Below are 18,649 nucleotides of genomic sequence, written 5' to 3'. Positions count from 1 at the left end.
AGATTATTTAATTTACAAATATGAATTTTTTTTAATCAATTAGTAAATTGATGTGAGAGTAGTGCATCTTTAAAAAACTTATTTTAATTAAAATTTTAACAACTAAAAATACCTTTCGTCATGGGTAATAAAATAAAAAAGGTTTGAAACTATCAAAATTCGTCACACTTTTTATTAAAATGAAATTGAAGCAGTAGAAATCTAGATATAACTGGTTTCAACTAATATAATCAAATCAATTATCTGACTAGTTCACCCAATGTACTTCTCCATTACGTCTGTATGATTGCAAGCAGCAGGCAACTATTTATTCATTTGACGGGCAGCCAGCCTCCCAATGGGCAACTTGTTTTAATATATAGAAAGTTATTAATTATATAAAGATTTTAAAATAATTTTCAAACGTGGCATTTATAAATTATACCAATGAATTTATATATTTGAAACTTTGATTTAAATATATATATATTCGAATGCAAATAATGTTGATATTAATTAATATAGTATTTTTTTTGTTAATAATAATTGAATCGATATAAACCGTAATATAAATATATATTGTATATATAATAATTTATTAATAAAAAATATATTTTCTGAAAAAAACAAATACATATGTATATTTGAAGCAAAATGTGTGTATACACAGCATATGAAGAACATGTCTTGGGTAGGTAACTTCAAATTTGGAAGTGGGAACCACTTTATAATTATATTTTATTTGCCGGAGCTACAGCTTCAGCTTGGTAACAATCACATAAATTATTTAATGTAAGTTTTCTTTCTTAACATCTAATTATCAAATTTCATTTCGGGACAAAATGGTTTGGCAGCAGATCAATTGGCGACACAAAGCTCAAAATCTCTATGCCATCTCGGCGGAACCCTTCCAAGTTCTCACAATCACAATCCTCAGTATCTTGCTTCCTCTTTCCTTTCTCCTCCTTGCCAGGCTCTCTTGTTACAGTTATCTCTTGAGCATCAGATCTGGTCCTACGCCGCCATTCTCTTCTTTGCTCTTCTCTTTGTTTCTCTACGCCAATCCTCTACTTCTTTATTTTCTTGTTTCGATTCTTAGCGTAGCAACTCTCCTCCATGGCTTGACTGCTAGAGTTACCCTTCTAAGTGAGTCGCCGCCTGGTGATCAACTTTACCGACCCCGACTGTGCACTGCATGGATTTTACTCTGTACTTTACAAGTATGCGTTGGCTTGGGAATAGAAGGCAGCATAGCAGCTGACATCGATGGTCACACTTTTGATGTCAAGAGAAGTTTGTTAAATAGGGTAATATTTTTCGTGGGTTTGCATGAGACTATGCTTCATTGGTGTAGAACCGTGGTTAAGCAGGTGGTTGATGACACGTTATTTGGGGTGACTAGAGCAGAAAGCTGGTTTCAAAGGGTGGCTATGGCGGCGAGTTTTGGTATACTGTGGTGGTTGAAGTTGAGGGATGAGGTTGAATGTCTGGTTATCGTAGCAGAGGCAAAGAGAGATATGTTAGTGGGCATAGGCATGGCTGATATGCTTGGGTGGTGGCTTTACTACCTCACAGTAACAATTGGTCTGGTGAGAGTTGTGAAAGGCTTAATGTGGATAATGATGGTTTTGCTTTATAGAGGCTTGAGAAGAAATCCACAAGGGTCTTCTCCCGACCCTTGTGGAAATGAAGACAAGGTCTGAATGTTGAGCAATTCCAGGAAATTTTAATTCTTAGGTCCATTAGGTTGTATAAACACTTAAGTGAAAATAAATAAATTAAAAAAAAAAAAATCAAATTTTGCATTGAAATCCACCTTCATTTTGACGATATATTAATTACTGGTTGAACAGGTGTATATAAACCCTAATGTATATTAAAAAGAAATTCTCCCTGTCCTCTGTAGCCACTATTTAGTTTTCTTTTTAAAATAATATCTATACCATAGTAATCTTAGTAATATGTGTAATCTTAATAGTGTTAAATTAACAGTTTAATAATAATTTAAAAGTAATTTTAAGAAAACTCAATTTTTTATTATATAAAATAATATAATTTTTCGACTACAAATAAATAAGTAAATATAATTTTCGACTATTATCATTGATTATAATTTAAATATAGACGTAAAACAATCTGCTATGTTTTGCTTTAAATTGATTATACAGGATGAGATGTCCATTGGCCAATGCATAACAAACCAATCTACAGCTAGGTGGAGCAATTAAAATCCTTCAATATTAACGTTCTAATTTTTACTGTCACCCATCAAAGAAGGAGAGAAAGAAGAAAAAGAAGAAAGAAAGAAATAATAATAATAAAAAAGGAGACTGTTTAATGTATTATATACACTAAAGTTATTTAAAACATTTATTTCATGTAAATTTCAATTAAATATAGAGCTAAACATTATGGTGATGTGACCCTGTGAGTTGAACCCTTGATTTTAATAGATGATTGGAGTAGACTCACTCAGTTTTGAACCACCGAACTAAGTAATAACGCCTTGGTATGTCCAATACTGAGTCATGATTCGCTCAAATCATCCATCCATCCATCCAAATTTCCTTCAACATTACAAGGTTGACCTCATCAAAGCGGACCACTAAGCCAATAATCTTTGTACTTTCGGTAATGGATAACAAATAATATGAAAAATTTTGAGGTGAATTCTAAATTCAAAATGGTCTTATTTGAATTTTGTATGTTTTAAGTTACGCATTTAAAGCATCACTTTCCTATGTCCAAAACTTTTAAAAACATCATCATTGTCCAATCACCTCATTTTACTTTAAAAAATAAATTTATCAAAGAGAGTACAGCCACTATCATATCCATTCCGTGCCTTAATAAGCTAAGTATTATAATATAGTATGAAATTCATTGAATTGTTTTGCAAAAATAGTGTAATTCACCAAATTTGAGAAAAAGGGAAAAAATGCCACCAAAAATAATTGGATTTTGCAGCTTAAGGAACCCCCATAAACCATTGCTTTTTCTATTTCATAATCCTTTTTTGTGATGACTAGTCTTTTTCTAATTAACTTTATGTACTAATAGCACTAAAGAATTCCCAGCTTTTCTTTCTTTCTTTTTTTTTTTTGTTAATTTTGACATCACAAATTAGAAATTCAAAATTTAATAAAATTTTATTTAAATTAAAAATAAACTTAGAGAAAATGTGAAGAGATGCAACAATATGAAACATATAAATTGGTAGGTGAAGTATAAGATCCTCATGGAGAATTTAGAGAAAGATAAGGAAGGAAGATACTAGGGATTTAAATTTTAGAGATTTTTAATTTTAGTTGGGATGTGTTGAGTATAAAGGAGTTGAGGTTGTTGGGTTGAATTAGTTATGTTGATATGTGATCTGAGGTCTATTGATAGAACATAGGCTGCCACACAATCAATCTCACTTTTTCTAAAATTATTTTTTGATTCAAATAAAATTTCTTAAAATTTTGAATTTTGGGTATGTGGTATACCACAAAAATTAAAACTTTAGAATTAAAATATACAAACACGTAAGGGGAAAAATTTTAGTACTATTAGCCCTAATTTTATTAGTTGTGAAATTATTATCACATTCCCCTTGAATTTAAGGATATTTGCATAGTAATTCTATTAGAAGGTGATATGGCGTTTTTGTATGAATTTTTAACTAAGAGATAAGGTGTAAATTGCAAAATATTTTAGGTTCAATTTAATTTGCTTTCTTGTGAGTTGAATTATTTAATAAATATATTAAATTTAAATTTATTAATATTAGGCTCATAAAATTTCTGAATGAATTTATTTATAATTTATGTATAAACTCAGTTAATTATATTAGTAAACTATTCATTAAATAAATTTTGCAAACTAACTGGAGAGTAGTTATTTATCGGTTTTGCTTTTCATTATATTAAAATAATTATTATTTAAAATTATGATTTATCGTATTAAAGTAAAATTGAATTGAAATGCAAAATTCCATTATTGTAAATCCAATATGGACACGCGTTTGAGAAGTCCAGCCCAGAGAAAGCTCCACCCTCTAGTTGGCTCAAACCAAACAAAAGATTAGTGCCAGCAAAGAAAGGAAAAGAAAATAGTGATTATTATTAATTTCCTCAAGTAATTTGTATAAGTTATCCCTTTGAATTGTGTCACTAATTTATTTTATTTTCTTCAATTTATAATTTAATTATTTTTGTCTAACGTTGCTTGGCCCAACTTAGGAAACGTGGTCGTAATTTTGTTATCATCATCCATTTGGATCTTCGGCCTTGTTTTATCCATGATAACATCTCAAATTCTATTCTAATCCACAGTCTGCTTAATCCAAGCAGGCCATGACGGCTATGTTGAAACGTCACCTTCTCTGTCACAATCCTCGCCTTTTTTGGGTTTAGCTACTTCGGACTTCTCCATGATTAATGCCAGTAACCAAACCAAGAAAACTTAGACAAATATGAAACCTGTTAGATAACCATTATTGTCTCATTTGTGTGTGAATTTGCCGATCTGCTTCTTTTCTGAGATGGCAAATGCTTTGTTCTCTTTCACTCCATTCGACTTCAATGGAATCCAAGGTGACTATCTTCCTCAACATTATGAGAAAGGGGAAGCTGTCATCAAAGAAAAACAGAACCCTTTGTTTTCTATGGAAGAATTGGGCCAAGTCTATCCTATCTGTTCTGAATATGGTGCTTATCAGGATGATACCACCAGCAATAAAGGATTACATTTCTTTAAAGATCAACAGCAGCAACCACCGCCTCCCAAATCAAACTGTTTGACACTAGATGAATATTTCGGTTCTTGTTTCCCAGCACCAGCACAACCAATTCAGAAACTAAACAAGTCTGAGATTAATATTGCCAAACCCAATAAAGAATCGCCACATCCTTTTGTTCTATCCTCATCTCTGGAACTCCTCAACAATTATGGAAGCAGTATCAAGAAACTGAACATGAACCAATTCAACAACGCAAGCAACCAAACTCATCGGGTAGAGACTCGAAAAAAGCTATCGACCGAGGAGGTTATGAGGGTAGCGGGAGCAAGGTATATACAATTCTCTGATCCAAGGTATGATGATTTTTCTATGCTCATGCACCCTTTTGGCTATGCTCTCTCCGGCCTGTCTGAGGAAGAAACAAGAGATGTGGAGCTTGCTCACCTTCTTCTGGCTGCTGCAGAGAAAGTAGGCTACCAACAATATGATAGAGCAAACAGATTGCTCACCCGCTGCGAATGGATTGCATATGAGAGAGCTAATCCAGTCCAGAGAGTGGTGTATTGCTTTGCGGAAGCTCTGCGAGAGAGGATTGATAAGGCGACTGGAAGGTTTACCCAAAAGGAGAGACAAGCAAAATGTGAAATTGCTCATGGGTTGGGTACCAATCTTGCTGTACTTGATTTCCACCAAAGCGTTCCTTTTAATCAAATTACGCAGCTCACGTCAATCCAAGCTATAATGGAAAACATTGGATCAGCTAGGAAGCTCCATGCGATTGACCTTGAAATTAGAAGTGGAGTTCAATGGACAGCGATGATGCAAGCACTTGCAGAGCGCGAACAACGCCCACTAGAACATCTCAAGGTAACTGCGGTGGGCTTGACAGGGATACACAACAAGATAGAGGAGACTGGTAGGAGCTTAGAAAGGTTTGCTAAGTCAATGAACTTTCCTTTCACATTCAAGGCAATTTATGTATCAAACGTGAATGATATCAAGGAGGATCTCTTCGAAATTGCACCTGATGAAGTCTTGGTGGTTGTCTCTAACATGTTTCTGAGGACATTGATCTCAAACCCTGATTGTTTGGAAAATTTAATGAGGGTGATTAAAAATCTCAACCCATCAATAATGGTGGTCACTGAAGTTGAAGCAAATCATAATTCACCTATATTTGTGAATCGTTTCATTGAAGCACTGTTCTTTTACAGTGCATACTTTGATTGCCTTGAAACCTGCATGAAACAGAACATTGAGAATAAATTGATCGTTGAAGCAGCATTCTGTCATGGGATACGAGAAATTGTGGCAGTGGGGGACAACGAAAGGATTGCTAGAAGTGTGAAAATAGACGTTTGGAGGGCATTCTTCTCAAGATTTAGAATGGTGGAAATAGGATTTAGTGAGTCATCATTGTACCAAGCTACATTAGTTCCAAAGCAATTTCCTTGTGGGAGTTCATGTAGTCTTGATAAGAATGGCAAGTGTCTACTTGTTGGGTGGAAGGGAACAACATTGCATTCCCTTTCAGCTTGGAAGTTCTCTAGAGAGAGATTAGGGAGGTTCTTTGCAAATTATAGATTCTGAGGTTGCCTGAAATTGAATGTCTGTGGATTCTAGTCTTCTTCAAATGAATAAAAAGGCTTCGCATTTTGGAATGGAATCATTCGAGACTCATAACTCCTTAATTGTAGTTTTCAGAAAAGAAAAGAAAAAAAAAAAGAGCAGGTTTGTTATTAAAATTGGAGTTAAAAAAAAGCTTTTTTTATATATATAAAAAAATCATTTTTAAATATTGTAAAAAAAAAAACTATTTGCAAAAATTGTTTTGCTGTTCTTATGTCAAAATAATTTTGATTTAATTTTTAATATTTATTAATTAATATATTAAAAAAGTGTTTTTCTTAATGAACGTATGAGGATTAACTCACTTGGAATAAAATATAGAGCTCAATTGATAATGACGCCATCGTTCTCGTGGCTGCAAAAGAAATCACTTCATTATTTGAATTATAAAACAAACAGGAAATCTGAAAATAATCAGCTCTCACTGCGATATCCTCAAACTTTTATCTTTTAATTATAAAACATGCTTATGTTGGGCTTGCTACTAGGATGATGGGTCGAGGCTCGCTCATCAAATTCCGGTGTGTCATTTTGGGCCGTAAAGCAATTGTAAGGAGGTTGAGCCACGTCTCTACATGACATGTATCTATCCAGCGTCAGAGATTTGTTCTTCCCTTTTTCTGAATCGAGGTGCAGTGCAAAGCAGAGCACGGTAACTATGGTGTCGATATCAAGCGACTCTGCCTCTATGCCCAAAGTCAGTTCCTCTCTATAGCTCTTGATGTAGTTGTCTTTGTATCTGGGCGTCGCTTTTGTCTTGATTCAGTTGGATGAGAAACTTATGATCTGAATTAACCATAGTAGTAATGGAGATTAGTTTAATTTTCCGATCCTTTATGTGTTATGAGGGACTGGTATGTTCAAGTTATCATGAACTTAAAATTGATCACTAAAATCTCATTAGATTAAGAATTTGTTGCAGGTAAGCCCTGTTCGGCTCCTGTATGTGCTATAATTCTTCTAATGTTTTCCTTGTGCGGATCCTTTTGCCAAAATCTGATGTTGCTTGGATGGGGTGCCTTTTCAAAGGTAGAATTGCATATACAGTTGTTGTCTTCAATGGTAATATACGAGTTTTATTCAACAAATTGGATGATGTGATTTCAGAACCCAGTCAACAAAAATGATTATCTTGGAGAATATACTGGTGAACTGATCTCCCATTAGTGCGAGAAAATCTATGATAGTGCCAATTCATTATTCCTCTTTGACTTGAGTGATCAGGCAAGTGATGGTTGCTTTCTTCCTGCCCATTTTATTTAACTCCTCCTTTTGGCTATTGGGAGACCTGGTAGAACTTGGACTAGGTATCGCCACCATCCTATGATGAATTCAATTTGAGACCTCCAAGCTCAAGTCCGAAGCACAAAGCATTCAAGCATCCATTAGGGACATGCAAGTGATAGTAGCTGCCCACAAGATTGACAGCATAATATAATGGCATCCATTCACGTTGGGTGGACATAGTGTTGAAAATGCCAATTTTTAACAATTAAGAACTAATATCAATAATACCACTGATGACAATTAAGAACTATAGGTCATGTTTGAAATGAGAAACCAGTGTCAACTGGCAAAATCTATTCCTCGCGGACATTATTTTCATGGTTTGATGTGGCATGCCTCTTCTTCTACAGTATGTTCTTGATGCCTACTGCAAAGGAGATGAGCTGAAATTTGCAAACCCCTCATCAAATCCTAATTGCTATGCACAGGTATGCTTGTCTTGATGATCCTTCTTTGCTTCAGTGAGCTAATTTGTTGAGTGGCCCAGGTGATGCTGGTGGCAGGAGATCATCGAGTAGGCATCTTTGCCAAGGAACACATTGAAGCCATCACTGAGGAGCTATTCTATGATTATCGTTATGGGCCAGACCAGGCTCCTGGGTGGACTCGTAAGCCTGAGGGTCCCAGAACTAGAAAAACAAGCGTTTCAAAACCTACATAGCAAGTAGCTTGTTCGAATGTATCAGAAGCAGAATATTTCACTAGATACTTGTAGAAAACATGATCCGTGAATGCGGAAACTTTGCATTTGCTTTACCACCTTCAAGATTGAGAGGCAGAAATGATTAAAAGAATATACAGAGCTAACAAGCTGAATCTAATCCTACTGAAAACTGTCACCCTGTTTGTATAGCAAGTGAAAATACAACAGTTGATTCCATGTATCAGGAATGCCAGGAAGACACCAGTGGCTGCAATCTTGACCACCTGAAGCATAGCGTTTTACAGGTTTTTTCCCATATTTGGATGGATGGCCATCTATGCGAAATTCTGATAAACCAGTAATGTTCAAGAAAGTAACCGGAGTTCTCATATGCTTGATGATATCTTCTGTGATATTATTCTTCTCAAAAGCGTGTACGCAAAAGGTTTCGTTTAAGGGCCTTGTAGCCTCCTCGCAATGCCCACCTGAATTCCATTGGCCACCCCTGTATTTATATATAATAAAGACACTAGTCAGCGCAATTCAATATTTGGAATAATTTACAATATAGTCCTTAAAACTAGCAAATCTACAATTTAATTCTTACTTTTTTAATGAGAAACAATTTAGTTTTTGAATTTCATTTTTGTTAGCAAAATAGTTACTATGTTAATATTTCACTATTAACCTATAATAATTTAGTCCTTGGAAATCTACTTTTTATAACAATTTGGTCCTTGTAATTTCAATATTTAGAGTATTTTAGTTCCTATAGTTTTAATATTTATAACAATTTGGCATTTTCAATTTTGGTTAACTTCTTCAGTATATTGTTGACTAAAGGATTATTTTATTAATAAAATGAAAAATCAGAGCCTAAATTTTTTGTTATTCAAAAAACAAGGATTAAGTTGTGGTTTTTGTCAAATTTAAGGGACTACACTTCAAAATGCCCTTGATATTTTAAGGTTAAAGTGAGCTTTGAAACATGGCAGTATCAAACCTGAAATGGGAAGGTGCTGAACTTCTAAAGAAAACTCGGGTCTTTCTAGAATTGATATGTTTATCAACCCATGATGCCCACGTCGTCAAAGCTCTTCTGAAAGCTGTGGAAACATCGAGCTTGGGATAAACTTGGTTCCCTTCCTGATAGTAGTTGATCCTGTTGCAGTGGTCCAGATATTACAAATGATGATAATAATAGATAATAAAAGCAGATAGTATGATAATTTATAGTTACTTGTTCTCCTTGAAAGCAGGATATTTTTCTCAGCTGAAATTTATCCATTTGCACTAGTCTTTTTCTAAGGGCTCATCAAGCAACAATCTTCCAATTGCTTGTTTAGCCTAGAAGTAGAATCATGCCATCTTAAATTAGGATCTCCTGGTGTGGCAGATGTTATACTAAAGCAAGGGAAAGAATAGAATTATTTTTGAAACAATGCAAACAGTTGTGCAATTAAAATTCCCAAACAACTCTCAGACTAATATGGAAAGTTTGCTTCTGAAAAACAGATGAGACTTTAGTAGTTTCAGACCATTCAAAACACCTACATCTTCAAGTCATTGCCTTTCATTATTACCTTACCTTATTAGACCTCAATTTACTTTATTTGAACATACTGTAACAGCACCAGTTTAGGTTGGTTGTAAAGCCTAATCCTAATAGCTTGAGGGACTAACCCAGCTTTTGTTTTGAAATGAGACCACCAATGGGCAGTGTTGAAGATCAGAATATCAGCTCCTCTCCATCTTGATGATCCATGATCAATGGCGTCAATTCGCAAAGTCTGCACACGCTTCTGCCCTACTCTTGCTTTGCTCTCATGAACCAAAAAATGTGATACATAGTATTCAACGGTACATTTGTAATCCTGCAAAACAAATCTCAAAATCAAATGCTGGTCCAGAAAAAGAAGAGAGCAGTGCTGAACTTTTAGCATAATAATTTGGTCATTACCACAAATTTGAAGCAATAATTCCCTTTCTCCTTGGTGATTCTCCTTCCATGGGTCTCATACACCATCTTAGGATCTCTAACAGCTCCCATTAACATACAAAGCATGGACTCCCACTGATTCCTATTAATCGAGTCTCCAACAAAAACCAGCCTTTTCCCTCTGATTAGTTCCAACATTTTGGTTGCATTAAACCTAATGAACAAATCCCAATTCGATAAAGACCAGAATTATTCAAAATCACATCGAATTGTCAACAAAATTGCATTACCTTGCAATCTGAGTAGACATAAATTTTGAATTTTAGAAGAAAAGGAAACAGCAGATTGCATCTGGCAATTAATACCTTGGGATGTCACAGTCTTGAGGTTGCCATCGCCACTTCATGTAATCTTTATCCAGTCTCCCATTTCCCAAACAATCGAACCCTTCATCTATGAAAGGACATGAATTATTCGTGTATAAAGGATAGCTTTCATCATAGACCCACCGGCCTTTTGTAACGTCACATCCCCTTGTGTTTCTCTCTTTAATCCGGCCTTTGCTTGAAGCTTCAATTTTATCAACTGAAGTTAATCTAATTTTCTTCTCTTCGATGCGCCCCTTCCTTGGAGCTTCAATATTCTCAACTGAAGTTGCTATCGCTCTCTTGCCTCCAGTCCCCTCTGCCCTTGGGGCTTCAATTTTTCCAATTGAAGTTACTTCATTCTCCTCTGCAATCTCACCACTGCTGGAAACTTCAGTTTTTCCTCTTGAAATTCCTTTAATCTTCTCATCATAAACCTTTTCACTACTTTCTGCGACTAGCAATTTCTCAGATGAAGATTGCCCTGCTAGTACAGTCTCTTGTACTGTACTAAAATTACCATTTACACGGTCTTTGTCTCCGTCGACTTCGGCTTTTAGCTCTTTAGATTCGTCATTGTCCGCCGCAACTGAAATGATAGCAAATCCAGAAGTATTATCAGATACAGAGAAATGGGCATGTGTGAAAATTGTATTTGTCAATCCACTGGCCGAGAAATTATTAGGCAAGCCAGAGAGAGTCTGCACAGAAATGGGTGTGACACCCACAAGGGAGGTTGTATTGAACCGAAAACTTGCATCTTGGAGGATCAAAGTGCTGGATTTGAATAGGCAGACGGTAAAAAATGCGAGGAAGATTATAGAAGATGAGAGTGTGAAAGAGAAGACCAGGAATTTTGTAGATTTGAAGAAGAAACTTCTCTGTCTCTCCATCTGACTGAGCTCTTAGCTACTCAGCTATCTGAGATCGAGAAGTTTCACTTGAGAAAAGAAAAGAGAGGGAGGTAGGTCAAAGACTGTTGAGTTGTGATAAAGAAAAAAGCATACATTATATGTGAAGAAGAAAATAGTTGAAAAATGGGAGCACATTGACAAGGGATAGAAGCGGAGGCGAAAATTGTGGGAGTAGGTGCTGCTTCTTCTGGTGATGCCGGTGATGGAGAAGTGTGTGGCAGTTAATTACCGGAAACGCCCCTACCCTCAACAGTAATTTTGCATATTATACCCATCTCCTCGGAGCTATTCGAGAATCTTACCTTACTTGTAATCTTATGGCCAAATCTGGCTTTGTACATGGCTTTTATGCCTTTGTGGTTTTTCTTTAGCAGGGAATAATGTAAGTTAAAAAAGTGAATAATATTCTTTCAGCCATTGCATCAAAAAAAGTTCTGCGTAAGCTAGTGTTTTTTCATCTCCATCTGGCTAGGAAGACACAGATAGTTGCCACTTTTTGCTTGGATTCCAAGCGATGCTAACCTTGATCAGGCTTTGCAAAAGGAAAGGGATACATGCGTCTTTTGGTAAATGCATTATTTTTTTTTTAGATGATTGATCTCATTTGAATTTGAATAATTAAGCTTATCAATAATAAATTAATTGATTTGATATATATTCTTAAGGTTGTGAAAGACTATCCAATAAAAAAAAGCATATGATTAATAAAAAAAAATAATAATAAAAGCAGGAAGCATGAGATGTGGGACGTCACCAAAATAATGAAGTTGTATCATGACATGTATGCATGCGCTGGCGGACATACTATATATAAAATTTTAAAAACCTCCCTACGCTTTTTTTTAAAAATATTAATAAAAAAAATTCAAACATTTTAAGATAATTTACATTTACATTTATCATTTTAAATTTTAAATTATAAAATTAATTTTTTTCAATTTACTATAATAATAGCCTATAAAATTAAATTAAATTTTAAAAATTAATTATAAATTACAATATAATTTTTAAAGTTTTATATTATTAATAAAATATAATTTTATAATTTAAATTTTATTTTGAAATTAAATATATTTTATATTTATTATACGTGATATTAAATATATTATATTAAATAGATATTAAATAAATTTCTATTATATAAAACACCACAATAATATATGTTAAAGTATTCCATTAAATATTTATACTCAAAATTATAAATTATAATTATGTGTATATATTTTATATTTAAAAATTTTATTTTTATTAATAATATTTTAAATAAAATAAAATATTATATATTTTAAATTATAAAATTTTATTTTTTTCATATTTAAGTTTTTATTAATATCTATATTATTATTATATATAAGTGAAAATAGAAAATAAATAATAAAATTAATAAAAAATATTATTAATTATAATAAAAATATGTATTTAAATACTATTTTATTATTCAAATAAATTTTTAAAAATTATATTATAATTTAATATTAACTTATATAAATTCAACTGTAATTATAACAAATTGAAAATATTTAGCGTTTATTTTTTTTTCAATAACTCTTTACAAAATATATTACTTTTTTTGTCCAATATCTCTTTATAAAATATATTACCTTACCTTCTCACCGAGATTAGGTATCTGACCATTAGGCGCTGCAGGAGAGTTCAATGCCTCCATGATCTGAACCTGCTCAGTACCTAATGGAACCTGGGTTCCAAATTCTACGTGCTAGGCTCAAGCTTGGGCTACAAAGCCTTGTAAATGGCTTGAGATTTTGGCAATGGAGGTAGACGAGTATAATTCAGATTGGTAAATGGCCGGTGCTCAGTAGAGGTTCATAGCTTCATCAACTATAGGCCAGAGCAGTCTTGCAATATTCAAATAACATAATACAACCCTTCACCAGTCAATTAGAATGGTCAAGCTCTGTGGATTTCTGAACGGATATAATAAAAATTAAATCCAAAATAACAAGTTAAAATTGCCTCGTTCAATTAGAAAAAACTGCCTCAACAATGGCATGCTTCTTCTTAGGATATCCCATACCAACCATGTGGTTAAGATACACCCTCCCATCTTTCACAGTTGCTGCAGTGGCCAACCGGTGTGCTGGCCCTTTAAACTTGGCTACAACAGTAGCAGTCTCCCACCCATCAGAGCTCTCCACTAATCTCGCTGAAGGATTTCCTGCAACCACGAGCTTAGTAGGCGACAATAACTCCAGACCATCTCCAAATGACAGCGAGCCTCCGTTTAACTTAATTAACTTCACTTCATCATCTTTAGCTATATCAATCTTATACAAATTGCCAGAGAAAGTATGAATGACGATCAAGAACCCATCTGGGTGGTAAACAATTCCATTAAGTGCAACCAGGTTTTTGTACCATTCTCTTTGAATGAAAAGTGGGTTTCTGATTACGGATAAAAGTTTGCCATCCTTCCCTACCTTCCAAATTTTACTGGCTTTTGCATCAGTAACGTATGCATTTCCTTCGGCATCAACTGCAACATCATCCGCAAAGGATTTCTCATCATCTGCAAAATTGATAACCAGAGGTTAGATAAAATATGATTTCTACAGTGATTGGAAACTAACAAGCCATAAATCCCACTCTAAGTTCTGAGTATGTACAGTACCATCAATTCTGGTGAGTCAAGCCTAAAACCTTTAAAATTTAGACACATATTGAATGAGGGATACATCTCATCGTAATTAACCTAATGCTGCTAATCAAATGTTTATATTAAATTTTTTGTAAAAGTTTATATAATGAATGAAAAGAATCTAGATGAAATATTTAATCAAATGATTATTTAAATTAATTTTTATATAAACTCGAGCTTTATATAGTTGCGGAAAGAATAATGCCATTGCCGGTTTGTGGCATGCGCACAGGCACAGCATATGTAGTTATTATTTAAGAGATGTTTTTTTTTCCGGCTTCCGTCATAGGTGTCAAAACCAGCAATGCTTGTGTACGTTATTCGCATTTAAATGGACCATCTCAGGCATGGGAAGGCCAATGTATTGATGCAAATGTACGGGTATACTAATGACAAGGACCAACCAGCCAAATTGCTTTGACACAAAAAAAAAAAAAAAAAAGGGCACTGCAAGGCCAAAAAAAAAAAAAACAATAATCAAAAGAAATTGAAATAAATGTTGGGACTGGTTCACTAAATTAATCCAAGACCTTATTTGGTTGAAAAATCATCTTCCACTAAAGTTACTTACCAATTTGAACAGCCCAAATGAGAAAATACAATTTTTTTTAACTCTTAGGCCTAGTGTAAATTCTATATAAATGGTATATTTTATATTTCATAAGAATTCATGATATCAGTAAAAGCAATTATAGATTAGATTTATTTTTTAATAAAAATAATCCAATTAAAAACTGAATTTTTAAAAATATTAATCAAACCAATTAACAAATAAATAAAATAAAAACTTTTAATAATTGTAATGGAGTTTTGCCAAATGTAACCAAGGGCATCTCCCTAGCCTATTGACATTCCCCCATAAGCTTGTCGTCACAAACAAAGCTTCAATTTTAACCAAGTGCTTCTTAATTCCCAGCTGTTTGTCCCCTTTCTATCCTTTTCCTTTTTCAACTTTCACAAAGAAATTAACGGCAAGGTCAAGAAACGTGACCCACTAAGCACCATAAAGATGCGGTACATGTGCAGCTCACATATACCGAATAATCAGGGTTAAAAATCATAATAATATTTTTTTTAAAAAAAATCCTTACTAGGGCCACTCAGATGTGTGAGGAACAGACGCTGCCAAGTTGACAAATCATAAGCCGCAAGCCCACTGTATTTGTTCCCAATGACATCGGCATTTACCACAAGCAGCCGATTCCTCGGCCGGTCAACGACGATACCAAGCGAAGAGTTCCCGGCTATGTCAACGTCTTTCACCGCCGTAACCTCCTGTAAAACAGTACCCGGAGAGTAATCGTCGGGCACGCGAATTTCTCCTACTCCGCCATCCATGAAAGCGACGATGAATCGACGGTTAAGATCGTCCCACTTGCCGCACTCGCGGAAGAAGCCGGAACTGTGATAGTGGAAGACATGGGTGGTGGGCTTGGCCAGCTCGAGAGAGATGATGAAGGCGATGGGGATGGCCGAGAGGATAAAAAGAAAGATAAGGGATTTGGCGGAGCAGAGGGAGAGAGCCATTGTTTGGAGCGAGAGAACTTTAGTATCGTTGGAAGCAAGTTGTTGACGATGGAAATGTCGAGTGTGAGACTTCGGAGAGAGTAGAATTTGACAAAAGGATATATTGTATTTAAATCCTAATCCTTCTGTCTATCCTAAATAAATTTATTTCTTAATAAAAATAAATTAAATTATATATTTTTTAGAATGAAATCACTAAAGTAATTTGAGATCTAATCCCATAAAAGTAAGTTTTTATCTTTGAATAGTGATGTAATCGAAAATGGAATTGTGCTCTTTTAGTTAATGTATAAAAAAATAAATAAAGAAAGTAAAGTGGTTGTTATTTATGATGATCCTTTGTGTCTAAGTTAATAAATCCAAAAAAATAATGAGATTAATGAATTTTTTTAAATTTAAAAATAATTGTATAAGATTGTATATTTAAATATTTATATTTATCAATTTTTATATTATAAAAATATAAATTTAATTATTAAATTTTTTAAAAATTTAATTAATATAAATTAATTGATATGAAATCTCATAATTATAAATATAATTAAATTTATTAAATTATATATTTTAACAGTAACTTTTTATAAAATCATGAGTTTAAATTTCTACAAAATACCAAAAATTATAATATTTAAATCTTTTTTTTAATGAATAAAAACTCCATATCACCTAATTAAATTTTTATTACATAATTTTATTTTATAATAATAATTTATAACTTACTATATCAAATAATTTCTTGAATATATATATATTTTATAATAATAATTTATGATTTATTATATCAAATAGTTTTTTAAAATACGTTAAAAAAATAAACGCTTTTGATTCTTTAAAATATATGTCAAAAATTAATATTTAAAATGACATTTTAAAAAATAGCATTATAATTAAATAAAAATTATTTTTAAGAAAATTTAAATATATCTCATATATAAATGACTTTCGTGAAGGCACTAAAGCAGAAAAGGTGGTGTTAGAAAATAAAAGTCTACTGCAGCTTTGTCGGAATGACGAAGACATAAGGGAGTTTTAAATTAATTTTTTTTTTGAAATAATTTAATTTAAACTTAAAGCTTAAGTATTATATTATTATCTACATACCAAACAGAAAGAATTTGGATTAATTGATCTTCCCTATCCTCCCTTTTCCATGAAATCAAACTTAGCGTAAAAGCTTGTTCATGAGATCGTATTGCACAAACACTATGATCTTATCATATAAGTATACAATTTTATTATTTAAGTATAATGATTTCTCTGTTTAATGCAGTCTTTGATGCATTTCAAAAAGAATAACTATGATTTTATCATTTAAATAGTAATGATAATATTGTAAAAAAATGATAATGATAACTGCAATTAGTAAAATAGATGGCGTATTTAAAGAAAAATATAAAAATCATGCAGATATTTAAATTCCAGTCTCTGGTTAAAAAAATTTGATGTGCAAATATAAACAGTAGTTAAAGGCCATAGCCCATGTCCCCTTTATGCCAATCCCATAGGCCTTAGAGCTCAGAGCCAATGGTCCCCGCTTCCCCATGGGCCCAAATCGGACGCCTATACCCAATCACAAGCAGAACTGATGAGAGGATATGATTTGCGCTCTCCATCGCGACCTTGTCTGATCTTTCTCAGCCTCGCCCAGGTAAACCCTAATTCCGATCTTCGATTACCTCTCTTTCTCTCTCTATGGTTTTCCTGGTTGTTAGCATATCACTTTTAAGGTTTTGACCGGTGATGTTTATTTTTCTTGTCGTCTATGGAAATGGCTTGGCTTTTTTTTTTTTCTTTTTATCTCGCAAATCTATTATTTGTGTTGTTCCGCCTTGTTACTCAGAACTTCTACTAAAATATAGGAAAAGAAGGAGTAGTAACAAGTTTCTTTTTTTTTTTTCTTAGTTTATCGTTTTATTAAAAAAAATCCCCTTCCTAGTATCTGTGCAGGTGTTATATCAACTTGGTCTATATTTGTCTCACTGATTAAAGTATTCTGGTTCTGTTATGAGCTAAATTGTGCTATTTTTTTCTTGACATTAAAATGGCTTGTATTGAACATATGAAGTATAGATGTTAAGTTTCCTTCTAATTAGAACGATCTGATGAATGAGTGATGTAAATTAAAACCGAGCAGGATTTGAAGCTATTCAATACCTTATAGGTTCTTTGTTTTTACAGTGGCATCCAATTAGAGTGAGTAAGATGGGTTTTCTTGCTTTGCTTAAATTCTCTTAATTGGTAGTTTAGCTTAGGAGTTTGTATTAACTAATGTATTATGATTTTTTGTTGGTTTTGTTCACATTTTTCAATTTAAGATAGTGCTTTTTTGTTCTTAAATGAAGATTTAGTTTCATATCTTCTTGAGTGGCATGTATTTAAATCCTATTTAGTTGATTCATTTCTTGTCAATCTTATGTTTGTGCAAACACTTTGCCTTATGCATTAAGAACAAAGAAAATATTGGTTGCAGATTAATATAGAAGTGAAATGGCTGGCGGTAGGATTGCTCATGCCACCTTGAAAGGACCAAGCGTTGTTAAGGAGATAGTTTTGGGGATTGCACTTGGTCTGACTGCTGGTGGTCTTTGGAAGATGCATCACTGGAATGAACAAAGGAAAGTGAGAGCATTTTATGATTTATTAGAAAAAGGTGAGATCAGCGTGGTTGCAGAAGAATAAATTATGTTTTATGTTTGAACCATGATTTCTTTGAATAGCTTCAGCAATATTTCTACTCTTTTGCCAAGATTATTTTGCTCTTAAATTGAGCATACTTATTCTGAAGAATAAATTTATTGTTTTGAACTGTGGATTACACATTTGTTTTGCATTAATGTGTTAAATTTAATGGCTTAACCTTTTTGAGGTTTCTCTTCCTTGTAAGTTATTGATGTGGTGCTATCAGTTTTGTGATTGCCTGTGCTGTAAGTGCTGCGCTAGAGCAAGAAATGCAAATGGAAAAAACTAAGTACATTAGCATGATAAGC

General features: G+C 33.3%; 6 protein-coding genes across 13 annotated transcripts; 4 read left to right on the top strand and 2 right to left on the bottom strand.

Annotated features, from left to right (window-relative positions):
- The first annotated feature begins 669 nt into the window (after positions 1 to 669).
- LOC110615480 lies at positions 670 to 1,816 on the top strand. Its single transcript, XM_021757328.2, has one exon. It carries the CDS (start codon positions 822 to 824, stop codon positions 1,680 to 1,682), a length of 861 nt encoding a protein of 286 aa, XP_021613020.1. The 5' UTR covers positions 670 to 821; the 3' UTR covers positions 1,683 to 1,816.
- A 2,432-nt stretch (positions 1,817 to 4,248) lies between these two features.
- On the top strand, positions 4,249 to 6,381 carry LOC110615477 (DELLA protein RGL1). The gene has a single exon (XM_021757324.2). It carries the CDS (start codon positions 4,505 to 4,507, stop codon positions 6,290 to 6,292), a length of 1,788 nt encoding a protein of 595 aa, XP_021613016.1. The 5' UTR covers positions 4,249 to 4,504; the 3' UTR covers positions 6,293 to 6,381.
- Positions 6,382 to 6,618: 237 nt separating this feature from the next.
- LOC110615481 (histone-lysine N-methyltransferase EZ2) lies at positions 6,619 to 8,412 on the top strand. 6 transcript variants are annotated; one of them, XR_002487952.2, is made up of 3 exons: positions 6,722 to 7,028; positions 7,254 to 7,360; positions 7,439 to 8,384. XR_002487952.2 is itself a non-coding variant. In XM_021757329.2 (3 exons), the coding sequence occupies exons 1-3, from the start codon at positions 6,912 to 6,914 to the stop codon at positions 8,277 to 8,279; spliced, it is 369 nt and encodes a 122-aa protein (XP_021613021.1). In that variant the 5' UTR covers positions 6,747 to 6,911; the 3' UTR covers positions 8,280 to 8,412. The 6 variants fall into 6 exon arrangements, 2 of the variants coding, with proteins under 2 accessions (XP_021613021.1, XP_043812871.1); XR_002487953.2 differs by having other exon boundaries at positions 6,725 to 7,028; positions 7,969 to 8,384; XR_006350819.1 differs by having other exon boundaries at positions 6,740 to 7,028; positions 7,254 to 8,046; positions 8,106 to 8,384.
- Positions 8,328 to 12,077, bottom strand: LOC110615478 (protein trichome birefringence-like 6). Its single transcript, XM_021757325.2, has 5 exons — positions 10,566 to 12,077; positions 10,222 to 10,414; positions 9,945 to 10,135; positions 9,265 to 9,423; positions 8,328 to 8,766 (listed from the first exon to the last, which is right to left on the bottom strand). The coding sequence occupies exons 1-5, from the start codon at positions 11,456 to 11,458 to the stop codon at positions 8,442 to 8,444; spliced, it is 1,761 nt and encodes a 586-aa protein (XP_021613017.1). The 5' UTR covers positions 11,459 to 12,077; the 3' UTR covers positions 8,328 to 8,441.
- A 1,225-nt stretch (positions 12,078 to 13,302) lies between these two features.
- Positions 13,303 to 15,780, bottom strand: LOC110615479. Its single transcript, XM_021757326.2, has 2 exons — positions 15,227 to 15,780; positions 13,303 to 14,006 (listed from the first exon to the last, which is right to left on the bottom strand). The coding sequence occupies exons 1-2, from the start codon at positions 15,660 to 15,662 to the stop codon at positions 13,459 to 13,461; spliced, it is 984 nt and encodes a 327-aa protein (XP_021613018.1). The 5' UTR covers positions 15,663 to 15,780; the 3' UTR covers positions 13,303 to 13,458.
- A 1,210-nt stretch (positions 15,781 to 16,990) lies between these two features.
- Positions 16,991 to 18,531, top strand: LOC110614339 (cytochrome c oxidase subunit 5C). Of its 3 annotated transcripts, none has more exons than XR_006350685.1 (2): positions 16,991 to 17,310; positions 18,133 to 18,531. XR_006350685.1 is itself a non-coding variant. In XM_021755855.2 (2 exons), exon 2 carries the CDS (start codon positions 18,150 to 18,152, stop codon positions 18,339 to 18,341), a length of 192 nt encoding a protein of 63 aa, XP_021611547.1. In that variant the 5' UTR covers positions 17,365 to 17,389; positions 18,133 to 18,149; the 3' UTR covers positions 18,342 to 18,531. The 3 variants fall into 3 exon arrangements, 1 of the variants encoding a protein (XP_021611547.1); XR_006350686.1 differs by having other exon boundaries at positions 18,117 to 18,531; XM_021755855.2 differs by lacking the exon at positions 16,991 to 17,310 and adding an exon at positions 17,365 to 17,389.
- The last annotated feature ends 118 nt before the right edge of the window (positions 18,532 to 18,649 follow it).

Source organism: Manihot esculenta, chromosome 5, assembly GCF_001659605.2.
Source record: "Manihot esculenta cultivar AM560-2 chromosome 5, M.esculenta_v8, whole genome shotgun sequence".
NCBI classification, from domain to species: Eukaryota; Viridiplantae; Streptophyta; class Magnoliopsida; order Malpighiales; family Euphorbiaceae; genus Manihot; species Manihot esculenta.
Note: the sequence above shows the minus strand (reverse complement) of the source record. Positions and strands in the feature narration are given on the sequence as shown.